The sequence below is a fragment of the Mastigoproctus giganteus genome, chromosome 8, assembly GCF_048544385.1.
Source record: "Mastigoproctus giganteus isolate SK-2022 chromosome 8, ASM4854438v1, whole genome shotgun sequence".
In the NCBI taxonomy this organism is placed as follows: Eukaryota; Metazoa; Arthropoda; class Arachnida; order Uropygi; family Thelyphonidae; genus Mastigoproctus; species Mastigoproctus giganteus.
The window spans coordinates 153,830,184-153,853,168 of record NC_143582.1 but is presented as its reverse complement, the minus strand read 5'-3'; the positions used below and the strand labels follow the sequence as shown (position 1 = coordinate 153,853,168).

Genomic DNA, 22,985 nt, shown 5'->3' with positions numbered 1-22,985 from the left:
CCTTGATTTCTTTCTGTGGGGGGCCCTCACATCTATCATGTATGAATCGCCTGTGGAGACGGAAATGGATCTCGTGGCGAGACTTGTCTGCGCTGCTGCTACTGTCAAAGAAACTCCAGGTGTGTCCGCCAATCCATGCTGTGTCGGTGTCACGCATGCATCACGTCTCATGGTGGAACCTTCGAGCATCTGTTATAATATCATGAAATGCATCGATCTTGTACTCCATTGTTAATATTATGTCAAATAAATGTTTGCCACTAATTACTGTCTTGTGTCATTTCTGCTTCTTGTGCTTCTGCTACTACTTTCCCGTGACTTTTCCGGTTATGGGTTCCTATGCGATTCACGTTCCTTTAGATGTTACCTACCTCCCCTAAACGGTTGTACCAATATTTTTGAGACACCCTGTGTATATATATACAGAGTATCATGAAACTCCAATTTTAAACAACATGAATTAATACAGACAATCGTTTCCATTTATGGAATACTCTCCTACAATAATCCTGAACAAAGCAAAATTGTCAAAACTAGACAATTTTGCTTTGTTTCGGAGGTACTGCGTTTCAGTACCCCTGCTTAATTCAAACAAATTAGATCTAAAAATACATCTGTATTCCTCATAAATCGTGCAGTCATACAAGACATGCTCTCAAGTTTCTGGAGATCGACAAGTACACGGGATTTGTTTCCAAACCTAAGTTACACAATTTTGATTTTAATGAACCATGCCCTGTAAGAAAGTACGAGGTTCCATCGTTGGATAAAACCCATTTATTACTCTTCCCCCGCATTAAAACCTAATCTGGAATGAACAACCTGGTGACAGCTCCAGTATCACTTGTATTCCGTCAGTCTTGCCATATTTCTTGTAATTTTACCAATATATTTTTTTTTGCTCGGTTTTTCTACCAACCAAAATATTATTTGTTATACCCATAAATATAATCTGTTTACCTCTTCTTAAAAAAATAACTAAATGCCCTATATACGATAAACAAATATAAAGGTACAGCACCAGCAATGACTTGCAACGCATTTGTGGATACTGTTTTGCATACTCTTAAAATAGTTAGCAGCATGGATCTTTCACAATTGCACAATTTTTAACATTGGTGGCCACTGCAATGTTGTCAGTTTGTTGTGATATATGCATTAGGAAAACAAAAACAAGAGGAGTATGTTATAGGCCAGTTTGATTGTGATGAGTATAACAGCTGTATAGACAAATAGAGTGGGCCAGTAAATTAGATTGTCTTATGCGAGTGTTGGTCATTCACACATTTTCAGAAATAGCCTGGATTTATTCAATTTTACTGTTTTCTACACCAGCATGTTAGAGAGGCAGTGAAAGAAACCGGTATTCGTTATCTGATTGCACTACTCTGCATTTTGAAAAAAATTCACTGATGTTTTCTCAAAAAGTGTTTCTCTGAATCACTTTATAATACTGATTTCAAAAATCACAAAATAAATTTTGATTTTTTTAAAAATTTTATTAATTCGTGCACTGAAATTATAACAAAATGTTGCTTTTACCAAACTTTTATATTTAAATACATGTTGAAAGCTATTAAAAAGACAGTGTGGTAAAAAGCCTACTAAACACTCATCTCTCATTTTAAAAACTGATCTAATATGGGTCAAATTTTTGTTTCTTTGATTTTTCTTGTTGATCCTCCTACTTTATAGCCCCTCTTCAGCATCTAGCAGTAATCAGCCATGTTGACTTTCCACCTCCCATGGTACATCATCTCTACATCTTTAATGTCCTGGTAAACCTCTCTCCCTGTTCTTCACTAACACTTCACGAACATTGAGGGGGCATAAATTCAAATTAAGGAAAGACAGTTACAGAATAGATGTGCGGAAACTTGCCTTTAGGCAGCACGTAGTTGATTGCTGGAACGAACTTCCATCTGTCGTTGTGAAAGATGATAGCTTAAATAAATTCAAGGAGGAACTGGACAAACGTTTAGAGGGAATGGATGTGTGAATGGTGTTTTTTTTTTTTTTTTGCTGATGCTACATAAGCTTGGTTTCTTGCATCACATGCATCGATTACTACTTCCTAGATTTTCTGGGAAGTAGTCTGTGGGAGTATAAAAAATGACACCCACGTTGCACCCCAGCTTCTTGAAGTTTGCCAACATATTTTCAGCTATAATCTTGTAGTCTGGAACCTTGTTGTTCCCCAAGAAGTCCTCAACAACAGACCTGAAGCTAATCCATGCCTGTTTTTCTCTTTTATTCTTAATTTCCTCAAAATCTTGGTCCTTCACCTCAACAAAAATACCTTGTTTTAGCTTCTCTTGGGTGATCATTGGGAACTCAGTACAAAGATAGTTGAAGCAGGGACCTCCCTGAGGTAAAGCTTTCACAGACTGTTTCATCAAACCCAGTTTGATGTGCAAGGGTGAAAGGAGGAGAGTTTAGGAGTCTACCAGTGATTTATGAACTACATTTTTTGATCGAAGCAACAAACTGCCCCTCTTTGTCCAGGCCTTGACATCCCAGTGCTTACTCGTTGCCCGACTGTCCCACTCACAGAAAAAGCAAATTGCTTCCAAGAATCATGCCTGTCACTTTAAAGTAACCACAGACCAACCGACCATGTTCTTTATACTTAATATTTGTCAACAACTCCTTCAGGTTCTCGTATATGTCATTAAGAGTGAACTACTGGAATTTACTCATATTTGTTTCCATTGTGGAGCAGTACACTTTTGAGACTCTTCTTTGATGAGTCGATAAAGTCTCCACTGTGTAAGACTAAAAATTCCTAAGTAGTTTATTAAGTCATTTATATTACTGCTAAAAACCATGGGATTGTTCTCAGAAAGGTAGGGGACTAGTTCTCACTCTCTGTCTGTACCATGAGTCTTAAGTCTAGAATCACGAAGTTCTGCAGATTCCATTGGTAATTTAAATCCATTACCAGATAATTGAGTCCAGTCATATAGACTTCAACAGCTTTACTTTCAGCACTCTCTGCTGTTACATTCTCCAATATAAGTGGAGTGTATGGAATTGGCTGGTTATCTCCATGTGGGACTGGTCTAATGGCAGATAGAATTTTAGGATACACAATGCCCTCCTTACTCTTTACATTGTGTCCATCTACATTAACTAAGCAAAAGTAAGTCACCACAGTGGTTCGTAGGCACCTTCCATCCAAATCATGGGAATTGTAAATGGGAATTCTTTTTATCATTTTTCCGTGATCTCACTTCTTCAACACAGGTTTGGCAACCTTTATGTGGAGCCCAATGTTTATCTTGGTCACCTACCTTCACTCTAAATTAAGCACAATGCCCATTTTTTACACATTCTGTAATATATCGTCTTTGTTTGAGGACTACATAACTTCCACAAATTTAACAAAATAAGTTTGGATTGTTTAAACACTTGCACGAAGACAGTCTGTTCATTTTTCAGCATCAGTTTGACACAATAACCTCAAAAATAAAATGAGCTTATGCTGATAAACACTGCTGCACAGAGTTCTCAAGCTCAAGAAACAAATAACTAAAGGCAGTATTGCCAACATGTAATGATTTAGTTTACAAATTCCCACCATTTACTTCTAACTTAATGCATTCAATAATACAACTCATGACATCAATTTAAATGATTTTCGAAAAAATGGTACGTGATATAAAAAAACTAATAACATTTCTGAAATTAGCATGAAAAAACTGAGTTAAAAACTGCTGTTAATTTAAAAATATCGAAAACCATACAGAGTGGTATTATCGGCAGTAGGAATCTCTTGGTAAAGGAACCATGTGTCATTGATCACAGTGCATTGGTGTGGGATCTGCTAATATGCATAACTATGCTCAAGGATAAAGAGAATGGATTTTGCTTTCTGAAAGGTGACTACAGTGGTCTTAAGCAGTTTAAATTCTATTCAGTAGGACTAACTGATGTTACCAAAGCAAATTATAAATGGGGAAGTGAAGGTAACTCATAGATGCTACTAAGCTTTCTATACCACCTAAGAGATATTGTTCAAGGCTAGATCTAAATGGATGTCAGATGAACTGGTAGCCTAGTGAAGACAAGAAAAATACATGGAATGCATATAAATCATCAGGGGATAACAGAACCCAGTAAAAAGAGACTAGTCTGCAATCAAGTCATGAAGTGGGTTAGGCAAGCTAAAGCAGATTTTGAGTGTCTCTGACAAAGAATGCAGAAAAGTAGCAAAGGTTTCTCTAGTTATCTTAACACTAGAATGAAAGTGATGCCAACTAGATATGAATGGTATAACTGTTGATGATCCTGTTCAGGTTGCTGACAAACTGAACAGATATTTTGCATCTGCATTCACACGTGAGAAATTTTTAGGGGTAGGGATGCTGAAGTATATAAAATTCTAAATTATTTTGTTATAACTGAGGGGAAAGAACTGTTGAAGCTAAAAGTAAATGTCACCTGAGGTGGTGGGATCTACTCAGTTAATAGGTAAACAAACTTTTAGCCATACTTGGATTCTGTCTCCAATTCACAAAGGGGAATCAAAAAGTAAAGTGATTATAGACCTATAAGCTTGACTTCTGTTCCAGTGTAAATAATACAGTTACTAGTGAAAGAGGTAATGCCCAATCGTCTAGACAGAATACAGTTATATGGCAATCACAGCATGGATTCTTAACAGATGGACTTTTCTAACAAATTTGACTGGGTATTGTGACACAGTAACAAAGAACTGAATACAAAAAATAATTTTTTACATCTGTAGGGGCAAGTTACTGCTATAGATAAAAGGATGGTTGAGTGGGAGATGATGACAGAGTGATTATAAATGGGCACTGCCCTTCTTGGAATAGTGTTATTAGTGGAGTCCACCAGGTTCTGGTGCTGAGCCCGTTGTTGTTTTTAATATATATTAACTATGTTGATGAAGGTTGGCAGAGTGCTTAATGACCATAATCGGGGTATTCTACTGCTTCGAGATCTATAAAAATTAAAAAAAATGGGCTGAGAAGTGGCAGTTGAAGTTTAACATTGACAAATGGATGGTACTGCATATTGATAGCACTAATCCCAGAATTACATACCAATTCATGGCAACTTGTGATGTCACACTGAAAGTAGTGGAGAATTAGGAGTAATCATGGAGGCAGAAGCTGCTAGGACAGCCTCTGTTTACACAGAGGCTGCCGTAGAAGCTTTTGTCAGTGATGTATAGGAATTTTGCCAGCAGGAAGAGATTATTCTTCTGTATAATGCAATTAAGCCACATCTTGAGACTGTACTGTTCTGGAAGCCTCATTTTTGGAAGGATGTAGATCTGTTGGATTGGGAAGAGCAGTGAGATTAGTGAAGGGGCAAATTATTAGAAGGGATGAATGGGTGATGTGAGAGGTGTGTGTGTGTGTGTGTGGTTTTTTTTTTTTTTTTTTTTTCGCTGATGCAATATAAACTTGTTTCCTTACATCACACATCAATATTAAATATGGCTGCATTGGTGTGACAGGAAGACAAGGGATGATGGTGCAGAAGGATTGAAGGCAAGCTATTTTCAGTGATGACCTCAGATTTGTGCTTTTTCAGCACTGATCATAGAGTGCACGTGTGGAGGAAACTATACAAAATACTGGAACTATGCTACTATGTACAAGCAATATAAGTTGCTGGAGGTGTAATATGTATGGTATATTTTTGTGGAAATCCCCACTCCTACTATAGGGTAATCTCAGAGCATAGCTGAACATCATTGCAGATCAGCTACACCCAGCAATACTGCACATTTATTCCTACAAACGGACATTTTGAGATTACAGTGCAACTCCATCACTTAAAGTGTGTGAGAGTCATTTGATGAACAGGAGGAAGACTGCATTATTGTCAGTCATGTTTCAGCACATTGTTCACTTTTTGTCACAGAAGCAGCAATCCAACTTCCTGTTAGCTCATATTCCTAATAAAATGATCAGGCAGTCTAACTTTATTAAGAAAATTAACTTCAGGTGAGCAGTTAGAAGGAATCAATGCTTTTTGTGCAGTGGAAAAAGGAGGATGGATTGTCTTCGAAAATGTTAAAATTATGATCTGAAGGCATCGTTTGAAATGTATTCAATTAAATTTCAAAAAGTAGGTTGCAAGACAAGCTCAAAGAACAACTTGAAAAAAAGAAAAAAAAATTTTTTTTTTTTTTTTTTTTTGCAATTTGTGGAAAATCCTTACAAAATACAAAAAAAATGGATGATAATTTGAAATCACTTAGCATACTTAGGGAAGATTATATTATAAACCACATTCTGTAAAGCTTTCAGTGTAATTTTAAGATGTTTGTAGTTAATATAAATGCTGCTGCATTTCTCTCAATGTAAATTTAATAGTTAATTAAATAATATTCATTGATTGAACAGCAACTCCAGAACCTGAAAGGAAAGAAGAAAATAAACCAGCTGCTTACAGGCCTCCTCAGATGCGTAATCCTTCTTTAGCATCAAGTGGAAGTACTCGCAGAAACCAAAAAACAGCCCCTGAGTTATCCAGTGAACTTCATTTTCCTTCACTTTCTGCTGCAGCCACTGATGTTCCTTCAAGGGGTATTAAAAGGTATAATGTTCAGAATTTCTGTGTTTAAAAAAATTTTTTTTTAGTCTCTCTCTCTCTTCCTCCCTCCCTCTCTCCCCCTAAAATGTTTGGGATTGGAGGAGGGGTGGAATTCAGTGGAGATATTTATAGCAACAAATGCCTGTGTGGCTTTTTTATGATATTATTGTTATATCTGAGGATATGTGAAACTGTAATCAGAAGTCATCAAAGTAACTGTCTTACTTCTGAATAAAGTAGAATCATCATGTAGACAGAAGAGAATTGGGTTAAAAAGCAGTAGAAAATGCCAATAACATTAATGTTACAATCTGAAAGAAAGTCTTTCATTTTGATGTTTTCAACACAAAGAAAAAAAATACTTGTCTCATGGATCAGTTCCTATAAAAAATTTTCTGTAATAAATAGTATATTTTGCAATTCAGTGCCAGTTGTTGACATAATGAATAGACCTACTTGAACAAGTTCTTCAGGTCCACTTATATGCTGCCACATTAATGGCAATTGTCACACAAATCATCTTCCTCGCCCCAAAAATCAGTGTTATACAAAGGATTCAAAGATTGATGGGGTGATATGTGCAGCTCCAGCTCGAATGGATTTGTCATTTGTCACCTGTTCAAATAAAAAAAAAAGGTCCAGGACAGAACTTTTCTTTTGATGTCCCAAGACCAATATGTAATCAATCTCGGGGTAACTCGTATTGGTGCTCCTTATGCACAATGTTGCACTGTGCCATTAGGCATAAGATTGATGATAGCACTGTGTTAAAAGTACAATAAATTTAATTTTCCCAATGACATATTACCCTGTTCAGATTCTATTTACTGATATATAAACATAAAAAAGTAATTCTTTATTGTTAGTTTTCTTTCAGATTCATAGCTAATGATGTGGGAAGAAGATTCAGTTTTAAAGTTCAAGGGACCAAAAACATCCATATCAATTCAAGCAGTATTAATTAAGGGAGAAATTTTTAATCACTCTTATTAACACTCATTTAAAATATTAAAAATCCTAGTGATTGTAACAAACATCTGATGATGTAGAAGTGGCTAGTTTGAGTAAATTTAAGGAAGGGTTAGATAGATGATGGATTTTTTTTTTTTTTTTGCCGATGCTGTATATAAGTTTGCTTTCTAGCATCATTTGCCACTTCTAGTAATAATAAAATAGATAACGGCTGTGATACAGAATTCAGTGTATCAGGTGTCTCTCACTGCCTAAAGCTGCGGGAAAAAGCAGTGGTGTGTTTTATAACAACGGCCCAAATAACCTCTGAGGAAAAAAATAGTATGAGACTTCAAACAAGCCTGAGAAACTTGATCCAGGCCCTTACATGAATGGGGGAAGTGTGTGGTGTTGCACATGATGCAATTATTGTGGAGGGTTAGATTATTCTCTCTCCCTCTGTCATCACTGTGGCAGATTGAAATTTTAAGAAATTGGAGTTTAATGCCAGCATTGATGATTCTGATCTACCCACCACAGCTTACACTGAAAGGACAGAAATCGTGGGATTCCTGGGCAATGCGATGCCATCGTCCCTCTCACTAGTGGACTAACCCACTGCTTGGCAGGTATATAGGCACACTGAATTCATGTAGACAGTAATTCGATGTCAGTATGGATAAATGTCATGAGTTAACAGACTTTGAAATAAGGATGATAGTGGGTACCTGATGCATGGGTCACTCTATCACAGAGGTGGTACAGAAATTGCACTATCCCCGCTCAACAGTATAGGAGTGTATTGGGAATGCACCATTCCCGGAATAACATCTCATCGTGAACAATGCTGTGGCCGGAGAAAAGTGGTGGATGGATGCGGCTGTCGACATCTTTCTCGCATTGTTTCAGTTAACTGGAGAGCGAGGTGGCACAAATCACCACCAACTTCAATGAGGGAGGTGCCAGAAACATCTCCACCAATACCAACAGGCAATCATTAGCCACAATAGGTTATGGGAGCCATTGACCCACTAGAGTCCCATTGCTAGCACCAAGACACAGGACTCTATGCCTCAACTGGACAAAAGAACATCAGCACTGGACCTTGGATGGTTGGAGATGGGTCTCCTGGTCTGACAAGTTCTGCTTCCAGTTATTTAAAGCAGATGGGGAGGGTTTCGTAGTGGCAGAAACCACACAAAGCTATGCACCCATCGTGTCAACAAGGAACTGTTCAGGCAGTTGGACGATTGGTAATAATCTGAGGCATGTTCATGTGGCGCACATTGGAACCTCTGGTACATCTAGATGCATCTCTGAACAGTCCAGGTTATGTGTCCATCTGCATCCCTTCATGGTCTCCGTGCACCCACAGGGCAATGGACTCCTCCAGCAGGATAATGCACCTCCCCAAGGGCCATGGTGACTAGGACATGGTTTGAAGAGCATTCTGCAGATTTTACCACCATGTAATGGCATCCCCGTTCCCTGATATGAACCCCGTGGAGCATCTTTGGGATGCTGTGGAAAGGTCGATTTGAGTTTTGGATCCTCCACGCAGGAATGTGACTGATTTTGGACATCGGTGCAGCAAGCATGGATGGAAATACCTGTGGAATGCATTTGTGAACTAGTAGACTCAATGCCTCATGCCCTTATCCAGGCAAAAGGTGGGCCTACCCGTTACTAGGTAGGTATCCCGTGATTTCTGTCCATTCGATGTACAGTAAACCCCCGCTATTCGCGGGGGTTACGTTCCTGAGAAATGCCGCAAATACCGAAAACGCGAATACTGAGTTATGGCTCTCATAGTAATAAAGGAGTTCCGTTCCAAAGTACGAAATATATAAGAAAAACTAGTCTAAAATTTTGTCTATGTATGTATTATATGTACCTTCATAATATGACTATGTACATAGACAGTACGTAGTGAAATGCAAGCATATGGCATCGAAATGAAAATAAGAAACAATTTAATATATTAAATGTAATATTTATTAGAAATTTCAAACAAATCTTTCAAACCAGCGCCTTTGCTAGCTAAAAAACTTATCCCGCCAGTGCTATCACCAGTTTCGCTAAAGTTTTACCTTTTCACGAATGATGGGTGAACTTAACGGAATTTTATTTTGAGTTCGGTCTTCTATCCACAGATTTAAAGCTTTTTTAAATTTAACATCACGAGTTACAGAGCAAATTTTTAAAGCAATTAGCGCATTTTCACGGACACTACGGCAGATTTTTTCTTTCGATTTCTTGATTGATCGTACCGTTGACTCATTGATTTTATAATGTTTTGCCACTGAGGAGACATTTTCACCATTAGAAATTTTATCTAATAACTCAATTTTATTCGCTAATGTCATCACCTTTGATCTTTTCACATTTCCCTTGTTATTCGTAGCCATATTTTTGTACGGGTTAAAAAGAACTTGTCCACAATAAAGTCACTTTCTTCCATTAACACACTTGAAAAAGTCTGTTTTACACTGCAAAATGGTAGATTTATCACTTTTATAAGCATATCAATTTATAAATTAATAAATTTATTCAGTTTATAAGCATATAAATTAAAAGCAAACGAGGAAACGTTCCATGACAAGAGCATAACACATACTAAACAAGGATTAGTGAGAAACATCCACGCTCGAGATTTTGTCACCCCTCTCCCCCCACCCACTGAGCGCTGTTTTGACCGGGAAAGATGATTTTAGCCACGCCAATGTTTTTTTATGGCGGAAAATGTTAACCGCTTTAAAATTCACATTTTTTTAGGTTTCATTTTATATTAAATCAACGACCGCGAATAGCGGGGGTTTACTGTACTCTGTTCTGGTGTCCTGAATATGGAGAAGAAGCCAATTGTGGATCCCCTCGCTTCACAACCACACAGGTTGTCCATAATTTCAGCAGTTGCTGAGCACTGTCTGCTACTGAATTTGCTCTCTTACTTAAATTGCCCCAGTTTTCCCCTTCACCATTGAATGATAGCTAATCATTATTATAATGAGCCAGCAGCTTGCAACCCTCTCCAGGGGTTGAATATGAAAAACTAAAAAACTGATGGATGACCACTGTATCCACACCAGCAAAGCTGATGGGAGGGTGGCGGGGATCATCATTCTGGATACAGATACCTTCAAAGCAAATACGAAAGATCTCATTCCATATCTGAAAAGCTGAACTGCAACCCCACTATGATCCTTGAGCACCATGTCAAGAAGGTAATTTATTTCCTCCTAAACGCAGTCAAAATAGACTATTTCTTCATGGGTCTCATCCACCCTAATAATTTTGAAGATTTTCAATCTTAGGCAAATTCAGTTCACAGTCCTGATTTCCCATTTGAACCCCATTGTTTGGCTCCATTATAAGTGGAAATTGACACCTGTGGTAGTCCTTAGCTTAAAATGTCTGGCATTCCTCTCAAAAATCAGTCCTCACTCTCTAAAGGACTCAGAGTTTTGCTAGACAGATACAAACAAGTTGAAGCTCTCACAGATGCCTTGATCCAGAACTACACTTTGGCCACCAATCATGGAGGTCTTCTGATCCCACAGGAATATTGCTTCCTTTTTCAAAATAAGGTAGTTTAAATCTCATAACTGGGCAGGTCACTCCCAACCACTGAACAAGTTTAACTACCTACAGCTGTTGAGAGACATGAGGATGGTTGACTCTACTTCTGTGGAAAGTTAAATACAGTTCATTGTTTGATTTTTTTTTTTTTAATAGTTTCATATATAGTTGCTGCCTGGCTGCTCTATTAAGAGCAGTCATAGAGGCTTGGGTGATATTATGTACAAATATGTAAATTGGAGTTACATGGTGTGCGATATGAACAAGAAAGCACTGTGAAACCATGTGACCCACATTTAACAGGCACAACAACAGAGAGAATGGCTGCACTTGTTAATCATTCAATGACTAGTCCCAAAAATATGTCACCAGATAGAACTGTGGCTGAAAATGCAAAGTAGTGTAGCAAAGCATTTGATGTCTGAAACTGGTTAAGTGCTTCAGTATTCCTATGTATATAATATAAGAAAATCACAAGGCATCAGTAATGCACCTGCACATCATATGAAGAACCATGATAAAAAGAGTAGGGCCTTTTGAGAAAGCCACTGGTCTCAGACACAAACTAAAATACAGTTGTGTTGGTGTCAGGAATGCAGAGGGTGGGCGCAGGAGGACTGGAAGTGAGTCACATAGTCTGTGAGTCCTTGGCAGTATTTGAATTGCCCTCTAGTGGTATGATCTTCTGATCCCACAGGAATATTGATAGACCATATTTGAATATCATTGCTGATTGGGCACACCCAGCAAAGTTTCTCTTTTTGATGCCAAATATATGAAAGAATGGTTTGAGGAATACTTTTTTGACCAACCCAGTCTGTGGAATATATTGGAAAGATGCATTCTTTGGCACAATTCCTCTGCCCACATCACTTCAGGACACTTTGTTACTTGAATGGTCCAACATTCCTCTTGTCACTTTTCACCACCTTGCTAACTTTGTGCCACATATTGCAACATTTGATTATAAACAACAGTGGTCCAACTTGCTATTGGCTTGTTGTCCTCATAAAATGGCCAGGTGATGTATGTATACAGAGTGTGATCAAAATGTTCAGGGACTGAACTAATATTTGAGAAATTAAGCTTGCTGACTGTTTAGGTGGAATTCTTTCATGGTAGTCTCTTTGATACTTGGAATGGGTATATACCCATTCCGGTGCTTCTGCAACTTCTGAAAGCATCCCTGATAGACTTCTTTTGGAATTGTTACTAGTTCCTGTGTTGCATTCTGAATAATTTCCTCAGTTGTTGCAAAACTGTGATCTTTCAATGGGGCTTTAAGCTGGGGGGATCAGAAAGTTAATCTGCTGAGTCTGGGAATCATAGTCATGGATTGTTTTTGCTGGAAATTCTTGAATGGGAAGTGACGTGTGCAGGGACATTGTCATGGTGCAACTGCCGATTCCCTGAAGTCCACTTTTCTGGCCATTTTATCCGAACAGAACCATACATACAATTGTGATAGAACTGTTTTGTAGTATTCCTCTTTCACTATTTGACCGTGTGGGACGAATTCCTAATGAACAGTGGCCAGTGAATCAAAAAATACAATAAGCATGATCTTTGCATTTGATCAAAGTTGCCTTGCTTCTTTGGAGAAGACTGGGTCTTCCATCTAGAGGGCTGGGTTATAGTCATACGCTCATGATTGTCACCAGTAATGATGGAAGAAACTAAGGGTTAATTTTACACATTAACGAAGTTCCTGACATGTGAGTTCTCACTACCCTCTGTGATCATGGTTAGGATGTAAGGCACAAATTTGGCTGAAACATGCCACATTTCTAAACCTGTGTTGAAGTTGACATGTCCCATAAGAAATATCAATTTCAAACCTTGAAGTTGACATGTCCCATAAGAAATATCAATTTCATACCTTAAAACGCCTCATCAGTTGACTGTATTATCTGATATACATGCACCTGCCGACTTGACCTTGTAACAGTTTTTCTCCATCTTTTTCATAGATAAAAATAAAACTGTAGCTTTGCTGTTAAATTTGAAATTTTTCAAGAATTCTTCAAATTCCTATTTATTTTTATTAATGAAATGGCTATCAGATGTACCATGTAATCTGCATTTCAGAAGTTGATGTAGGAAACTGTGTGTGAGAGAGAGAGAGAGAGAGAGAGAATAACAGTGAATTGCAGCAAGATGATAATGAAATAAAACATAATTTCAAAAGATATACACAAGATTTTCTATGTATTTTAAAATCTGCAAAAAGTAAAAATTTGCTTTTGTATCATATGCAGGCATGATTTTCAGTTTCAAGTGATAGGAAATTTGATGTAATTAGGCATTTGAAAACAAGCATAAGGCCAGTGCATGCCATGTAGAAAGGGATGCAAAAATAAACATAGAGGTAGTAATATCCCTGAAAAATTTACCATTTTCTGTTGCTACAAATGACAGTAACCAAAGTGATTCCAAGCTATATATATAAAGAGAGAGAGAGAAAACATCAAATTGAATGCAACATGCCCTCAGTGCCAGCATTAAAAGATGGTTCTACAGGGTACAACATTGAAAATTTTTAACAACCTGAAAGCATGTGCGATTCCTTTAAAAACTCACACATTTAGTGTTGATAATATCCCTGCTGTGGTGGGCTGAAAACTGGATTAGCAATAACAGTAAAAGAGGAAATTGAGCACTTGGTGGAAACAAAGCTGTCCTCATCTGATTAATTTGAAAAGGATGAGGCACACAGCTCCTTCCTGTTCCCTTCCTGTGAGATTGGATGAATATTTTTAGTGGACATTTACTGTTATCTAGAAAGGCGTAATAAATGGAAGGATAGATGTAAACAGCTTCGATCAATACATGCCACTGAAGTAAAGATTTTGAAGCATGTGTTTACTCATTGGCTGTTTCTGGATAAATGTTTAGCTAGTTAGAATGATGTCAACCTCTGACAAGTCTACCATATGTGCACTTTCATTACAAAATTGAAAAAGACAATCAATCAACCAGTAATGACTGGCACGGAGTCATGCAGTTTATGAACCAAATGATTCAACATTTCTGAAGAGGGCAATGTCTAAATAGTTTTTCTTATAGTCTAAAAACCCCCAGAGTGAAAAATCCTAGGTAGGCTAACATTTTAAATTACAAATCCAAAGTCTGGATTTTAAAAACTTACTTTTTCTGAAATCTTCTGCTTAGTTACCCAACCTCTAGCATTTCATAAGTCAAAAGTTGGTAGATGTGCAAACAGCATGTGATCTTTGATGGAAATGCACTATATAAATCATAATACAGGTTAACCTCCCAAATCTGGTAATCCATTTTCTGCCCGTTTTTAGGAAAATGGTTAATCCAGCAAACCAAGGATCAGAAGTTTAATTTTTGAATTGTTTATTCACTGAAGCAGCATGTCATAACTGGTTCTGCAGGATGGAGATTTCATCTGAAAGCCATAAACATTTTATCATGCTCAACCACACAGGAAAATTTCTTAAATGGTTATGGGATTGTGTATTGGTGAATAAGATTGCCAATATTGATTATTTGCAATAGATTCAGAGTTTCTGGATTTTTATGATTTGTTAATCAAATATTAGCCTGGTTACGCATATTGTGTTCATAATTCAAAAAAGTGACTGAAACTATTCAAAAATTTCCTTTTAGTCACACTACCATGTTCATTTAACAGTGACAACGAAGAAGAAATATAATATAAGCATTGTCTGACAGTAAAATTCAATGTAGTAAAAAAGTTGATAGAAGTCAGACAAAAAAAGGAATTTTCTGCTCCTGAAGATTGATATTTTTTTAAAAAGCAATTTTTTGATGAGTTGCTGTTAAATGATATAAGAAATCAATTTTAGCCAAACTAAAATTACTTTTTTTTTTTTTTTTTTTAATACAAGGTACTAATTTAAAGATGAAATAGTTGTTAAATTTATCAAAATTTAACTGTAGGTTTCAATTGAAGAAATTTGGGATATTTCATTATAAAATAACTAATATGTGGCGCCTCCGTAACCAGGTGGGAAGGAGCAGCAACGCGTAGCACATGCTTCTTGATTAGACCGGGGTTCGAGCCCGTCACCACCAAATATGGAGGATGCGGAAAGGTCAGGGAATGACCATCGCATATCCCGGAGCAATATGGCCTTAGTTGCTAATGCTCCTAAAAACCAAAAACAACAATAATATGTGCTGTCTTGTAAACTTGATGTAGGTCGTTTGGTTTATCGAATTGCATATGGTGGAATAGTGCTAATTCCATTTTCACAGAATTGGTAAATGGATGATTGATACCACGTATTAGTCTTGAATACAACGTGTTACCAAATGTATTGGGACAGTAATGAGTAAGCAACATTTTATGTAAATGTTGTAGATGGCAGAGCAGTGCAGGAGCAAAGCAGTTTAAATGAACCTGCATAAGGTAGTAGTGGTATTTCCACTCAACATGCCACACAGAAATACAGCAGACTCTTGATTTACTGGGATGGGATTAACCGGGACACTTAAACTCCAAATAAAAATTTAAGAAAAATCAATCAGAAATCATAAAATTCAAGTAATAACTAGAATAGATAATAAACAGATGTTTTGCAAGTTGTAAATAAGCGACAATAAGTGGCGTTATGAGTCATCATTGGGAGATTAGTGTGCCTGTTATCTTGCAACCAATGCTGTCTTCACACCGCCGCTCAGAAAAAAAAATAGACCAATTGTTTAGCTTGTTTTAGTGCATTGCATCGATTGTTGCATTCCGTAACACCGCAAAAGGACAAATTTTGTTTCGTTATTTATGACAAGGATGTTGGGGGGGGGGGGGTAATTGTGAAAATGACGGGCAAAAGCAAGAGTTGTGCTTTCAATTAAACAAAAAGTTGAAATTATTCAAAAGTTTCAAAACAGTGCATCTGTTAAATCATTAATGAACCATTATAATGTTGGTGACCAAACCATACGCGACATTGTAAAAAATAAAGGGAACATCATATTGGACATGTGGGTAGTGTGTGGTAAGTTTTTTTATCTATCGCCATACTTTTTTTACATAGATTGCCGAACATATTTCTATACAGTAAGTCCCTAACGTTACATTATTTATATATTTTTTTATATGACTGAAGATTTCAGTGAAGGGGGACACACATTTCACCATAATAACGTAAAAACCCACAGAATTCCAGCTATCGATATTAGGCATATCAGGGATATAGTAGCAGTATTTTATTAGTAATTCCCGAGTTACGTAAAACTCTACTTACATAAGAAGTCCTGGAACGTATCTCTTATGTATGTCAGAGACACTGTATTTTTGGATTAACCGGGAAATCGATTATCTGGGAATTTTTTTTTTTTTACCATCTATCCTGGAAAGTCAAGAGTCTACTGTATGCTCAATTTTAACATGTGATGGGACACCATAGAGCAGGATCTAATGTAAGAAAGATTTTGGAGCTTTTCAAAGTTGAACATCAACTTGAGGGACCATTTTTTTTTTTTTTTTTTTTTTTTTTTGTGAGGGATGGGGGAGTGCCTTAACAACAAGTAGTGTTGTCTAGATAAACCTTTTCAAGAGAATTGATGTTTGGAATTAATGTATTGCATCAATAGTATTTTACGAATGAGATACCATCCATAAACTTTAGTTAGTTACAAAATGTTAACACACAATGACTGGTACATTGATATCTGCCTCAGGGATTCTGGACCTGAGGCAGAAATCTCTGGATAACTGTTTTAATCGGGTTAAAAAACTTGAATGTGGTGTCAATCCAGATAACATTTTTTGTGAATGACTATACCTTCCCAGCTCTAAGCATGCAGTGGCAGTCTAGTTTGGGTTTACTGTTTACTTTCCCTGGAATTGGAGAAATGGTTTTTGTAGATATCTTATAGAGTAAGTGATTGTTGACATCCTTGCTAATTTTTATCATACCAATAGTTTTTATGACACAGAATCTCGTTTTTTTTTCAACAGCAAAGTGCACCCTATCATGAAATGTATTGCTGCACTGCATTTGGGAGGAATAATGTGAGATTGACTAATCCACTCAGGACCTTGATTTAAGATCAACAGAACCACTTGCAGGGCTCATTCACAGAAAGCATCTTCATTTAGCCAATTAAAAATAGTTCTAATGGAGTAAGTAATTATGGATAAGTATTTTTGCCATGAATTGGTGGAAAGAGTTCCACAAAGACCATCCTCTATAACAGTCAGAGGTAGTGTTACACTGTATTAAAATGTGATCTGTAAACAGTCATAGTCATATTTTTTCTCTTGTGTCCCAATACCTATGGCAACATTGTTTATTTGGGCTCATCATTAATTGAAGGCCATGTGGAAATTCAATTGTACACATTTTAGGTCTTTCAGTAATAGCTAATAAAAACCAGGTCTTTTGTGTTATTTAGAGCTCTTCAACCTCTTTAGTTCCAAAATTCATATTTTTTAAATAGTTGCAGAAATACTATTAAAATTTATATAATAATTGATTTTGGTGTTTACTGGACTACGCTGCTGTCCAACTGGTTAAAACTTAAAATTAACTGGGTGTAAAATTTTTTAATTTTGAATTCCATTTCTCGATGAACATTCTTTTTTTGAAATTTCCAAGTGAATGTTATATTTTTAAGAATTTACACCTGTTTTGTTAAATTACAGGTCTTCAAAAAACACACAATTTAAAAGGCAGTCATCTAATAGGTTTTTTTCTCCCCCCCCCTCTTAGCAACTTCCAGAATGGCCCCTTCAAATCAATTATCATGCCTTCATCTCTTGAGTTGATGATTATTCACTGAATCCTTTAAAAATATATTAACTGGTTCAGCTCTAGATTTTTTCATCACTCAATTGAAGTGTAGTTTCTGCTGTGTTTTAAGTAGACAGGTGTTCACCTCAGGACCTTTTGTAGAATTTGTTTTGTAACTTGATCTTGTTCACTCTGGTTGCTCCATACATTTTGTCATCCTGCTCTTTATACTACTGTTAAATTTTATTGATATTTTTATTTTATTTCAGCGACCCAAGTTCAGAAAGGAGTTTCCAGTCCGTAAAACACGGAATAAAGACCAAAAGTGAAACACATCAAGGAGTTCATCTTGACTTAGAGAATAAGTATGCTGCTTTACCCCAAGAAAACTGAACTAAACCTAACTATGTGAATTAGGTAATTTGTTAATGGATAACAGACTCTCCTGATTTCTGCTTCAGGGAACATAGGATGGAAACATGTTATGGAATAAAGCCAGAAGTTAAAAATGGACTACATATGGATTGCTAACTACAGTGACCTGGGTGTGGGGGGGGGAGGCAAGTTGCTATTTTAAGAATGCATTGTAGTACGTACAACACATTTTTACTCTCCACTGCAGCATCTTTCTCCATGACTGTGGATGTGGGTGTTTTCTAGATCAAATGGCCTTTCCTAAGCACCAGTGAGAAGATTTATAGATTAAGGAAACCACAACTCACAGATGCACATGGGGAGCCATTTGTATTGTGTGTTTGGACACTATACCTTTTATACATTATTTAAATATGTATTTTCTTTGTCAAGAATCTATTTATTATATGCAAAAGTGCTTAAACGTAATTGAAAGGCATTGAAAAGTCACTTAAATTTGAGTGTGAAAAAATGTTTTGGAAAATTTGTGGATATGAGCAATGGAATTACCTTTTTTTTTTTTTCACTTCTTTCCAGAGCAAACTAAATTTCTTATAAAATCGTAATCTAACTATTAAGAATTACGGCTTTAAATAATTTGTATAGTAATTGGAAATCAGCTTTGTTTTAAACAAAAGGAACATTCTGTTTAATCTTGTATTTTATTTTATAGTTGTTAAACTAATGAAGAGTGTATTTATAAGGGCTAATAGACAATGCCGTCCACTATATTGAGGCATTTAGAAATGTGAAATTTTGCGTGTGTGTGTGTGTATGTATGTATGTATGTATGTATGTCTGTCTGTCTGTCTGTCTACTGGCTTTCATACAAGTAAGCATGTTGCTAACAGAGAATTGCCAAGTGTTGTGGAAAATTTGGGTTTATTTGTTCTGGAAAGTGCACGCCTGACATTAGAGGTTATGATTGTGGAACATAGTATTATACGGATACTTCATGCAAAGATTTTCAGTTCTGCCTTTAATTTGATGTTTAAATTTCTTATCCTTGAATGCTAATTCTGTTAAAACTAGATTGATGAATGAAACTCTTGATGTAATTAACATTTTGTTCTTTAATTAGGTTTTTTCAATTCCAGAAAAGGTTTAATTTTTTTTTCAATGGAAGATTATGTAGACAAAACATTGTTTGCCTGGTGGGATAACATGATGAAAAAAAATTAAGTGAAGAGATTCCAAGTGTTTAGGTTTATCAGAAGTGTTGGCTGTTTTGTTTAGTAGTATGGTAATAAGATGAGTTGTATGGCACATTTCATAAACCAAGAACTTTGATCCTGGCGAAACTTGAAAAATGTAATACTTAGGTGAAAAAAAAGTTGATGGGCAACTATTAAGAAAATACTACTCTGCATAGTGTAAAAATTATATATGAATACTACAATGCAATATGTATTGGTTATAAATCAAAAACTGTAAAAGTTTTTAAAAATAATCACTGTCATGGTCATGTGGTGTGTATGCTTGTGTGTGTGCAAGAAACTAAACATTTTGAATTTTTTATAGCTGAGTAAACATAATACATTTCATTTTCAGTTTTATGTGAATGCTTAAATTTTTATTAAATTAACCTTACATTGACTTAGTTTTATTTATATTATTCAGTATTTTTTGAAAGGTGTGTTATATTCATTTACCAGAAATTTGGATATGGAGTCTGAATGTGTGTGTGTGTGTGTGTGTGTGTGTGTGTGTGTGTGTGTGTGTGTGTGTGTGTGTGTGTAATAGAAAATCTGAAGTTTTTTAACTGTGACTGTTTATAGTATATAATTATCACATTTTAATATATTAAAAATCAAAATGAGAGTGCATTTGTGCATACAGGGTGTAAATGCATTAATCTTGAATAATGTGTTGTGACAATAGTTGGCATTGTTCATGCTTTGGCATGTATGTTTACTGTAGCATTCAATCAAATGCTATTAGTATAAAAAGTGTGAAAGACTTAACATTATGCCTAGCGATGGGTTGTTGGAGAAAGTAGGTTCAGGGCTTTAATCAACAAAACTTCTGGTTTATAATTATCACTTATATTTTCTCAAAATACACAAATGCTATGAATAGGTAGTTTCGGTTGTTGAAAACAGTAACTACTAATAAGTGATGTCCATGTATGCTTGTGATAAATAAACATATAAACATTAAAGCATATGAATAATATATTATTGTTTAATCAGTCATTATCTGCCACATTTTAGTGTCTTGTTTAATGCTTACATAAACAGTTGAGGAAATAATAGTAAAAGTTGCATTGTCTTGTTGATAAATGAAAAAGTACTTGGATTATTTTACCCATTTAAGCTATTATTTCAGTCAACAGATTTTAAATTGCAGTGAATATTATAAATGGTCTTAGCACCGTAAATAAACGAAATTCCTATCTCAAGTTTTCTGCATTTAAGTAAGTACTTAAATTTCACTACTCTGAAATAAATGGCATTTCCAGAAAGGTTAGTCTGCCATTTAGTTAAAAGATGAGATAGTACTATGGCAACCTGTTTTCAGATTCACTTTTTTAAATAAAAAAAAAAAAAAAAATCTGTTCTGTATGAGTTGTCATGCCATATGAAGAGGGTACACTATAATATTTGATATATCAAAGCTATGTAACTAAGTTAAAGATGTAGAAAAGCACTACTTCAACAAAATAAGGGCAGATGCTTTTCCCATAACATATAAACTCGGCCATAGCTTTTATATTAAATGTCACTTGTACCCTTCTACATGTGGCACTGTATGACAGCTCATGTAAACTAGTTTTTTTTATTGCTTGTACAGTTGTCTTGGATCTACTGATTGAGACTTGGCTATCATTGATTCCATTTATTTGGAAATTATGCGATACCTAAGCAACCAGCCATGTTCCATTTGCCTTTAAAATCTGCTAGCTACAAAAATACATGTGGATACAATACCACAAGTCCTTTTCATTTAAGTTATTTTTTATTATTTCTTTTAAATAAGAATAGTAATACAATTACTCTTAGCATTCACAGCGATATTTAAGATCTGGTGCCTCTATATCATAGCTGCTTACCCTATCTTTTTACAGAAATTCAGTTTTTTATTTTTGCAAAAAATAATGCTTTTTGTGTGTGTGTGTGTGTGTGTGTGTATATATATATATATATATATTTTTTTTTTTTTTTCTTACAAATTTTCCCTTATTTTCATTAAGGAATCCGGTAGTCTACATTGCAAAATATAAATGCATGATAATAGCATTGTTCTCTGTTACGTGTGCAGTCATTTCTTGGTATTTGTGCAAAGCTAATTAAAAATGTCTTTCAGTAAGAGGCCAAAGAAATATGATACTTTCCAATATATATGTGCACAACTTTTTACATTGTAAAACCAAAAAATAGTAATATATTTGCCTTAGGTATAATATGTAGATGTGATTTTTCATTTTCAAGTGACTAGAAATGTAATGTAATCAGATATTTGCAAACAAATAAGCATAAGAACAGTGTGCAGTGCATAAGAAAGAAATGGGAAAATAGATGTAGAGTGTCATTGTGACTGCCAGATGTTTATTGTTCTTTTGTTATATAACATAATATTCCTCTGGCTTGCACTGCTCATGTAGGCATCCTGTTCAGAAATATGGTTCCCAATAGTGAAATAGCAAAAAATACAGTTGTGGAAAAGCAAAAATAGCAGGTGTTGTTAATGAAATTGGATGGATGTGGAAATGAAAGGTAATGATGTCTCTGCTTTCAGTTGCTACAGATTGCAGTAATCAAAGTGATTCCAACTATATACCATTATGGTGAACTTTTCTTAAAAAAAAAAAAGAAAGAAAAGAAAAGAAAAATTGTCAAATTGAAAACCGCTTGTTCTCAGTGCCAGCATCAGAAGGTGACTGGAGGAGGGTACAACTTTGTACACCTGAACAATCTGAAAAGCATGTAAGATTATTTCAAGAAATAATCTTACATGCTGTGTGTGTTGATTAATGCACCTGTTATATTAGGCCTAAAAATGAGAATTGCAAGGATGTTAAAAGAGGAGATTGAGTACCTGGTCATGTGCTGCCATTTGTCATATTATTACTTTAAGTACTGAAATGGGGGGCTGCATGTGTTCCTGTGAAAGTCAGTGAATACTTGGTGGAAATTTACTACTATATACAAAGAAGTGCTAACACCGTTTAACCTTCTTTAGAAGGTTAAACGGTGTTAGGAAAGAAAGTTAAAACGGTTTCCACTGAAGTAAAAAAATAAGATTTTGAAGCATCTGTATATGTTGACTGTCTTTGATTAAGTTCAGATTACGAACCTGAAGGGACAAATTCAAATTGAGGAAAGACAGTTGTAGAATAGATGTGCGGAAATTTGCCTTTAGCCAGTGGGTGGTTAATTGCTGGAACAAACTTCCATCTGTCGTCAAAGTTGATAGCTTAAATAAATTCAAGGAGGAACTGGACAAACTTTTAGAGGGAATGGTTATGTGAACATTTTTTTTTTTTTTTTTTGGCTAATGCTTTCTTGCATCATATGCCTCTATTACTCCTACTACTATTTAACTATACTAGTAGAACAGTGGTAGGTAACCTTTGACAAGTCTGTTTAAAGAAGTGAGAAAAGCAATATGAGCACTTTTCAGAGTTGCAAAACAAAAGTATAAATGATTGCTACTGACTCATGTTCAAATTCAGTTTATGATTCAAAAGTTTTAAAAGAAGACATTAATAAATTCAAGAAAAAACTTCTGAATTGCAAC

General features: G+C 35.7%; 1 protein-coding gene across 1 annotated transcript in view; it reads left to right on the top strand.

Annotated features, from left to right (window-relative positions):
- LOC150081932 (protein CDV3 homolog) overlaps window positions 1-20,420 on the top strand; it is an 84,115-nt gene extending 63,695 nt beyond the window's left edge. The window contains exons 4-5 of the mRNA XM_090378991.1: window positions 6,384-6,576; window positions 18,101-20,420. Coding sequence (XP_090235117.1) covers window positions 6,384-6,576; window positions 18,101-18,224 — 317 coding nt within the window. The 3' untranslated portion in view covers window positions 18,225-20,420. The remainder of the gene's footprint in view (window positions 1-6,383; window positions 6,577-18,100) is intronic.
- The last annotated feature ends 2,565 nt before the right edge of the window (window positions 20,421-22,985 follow it).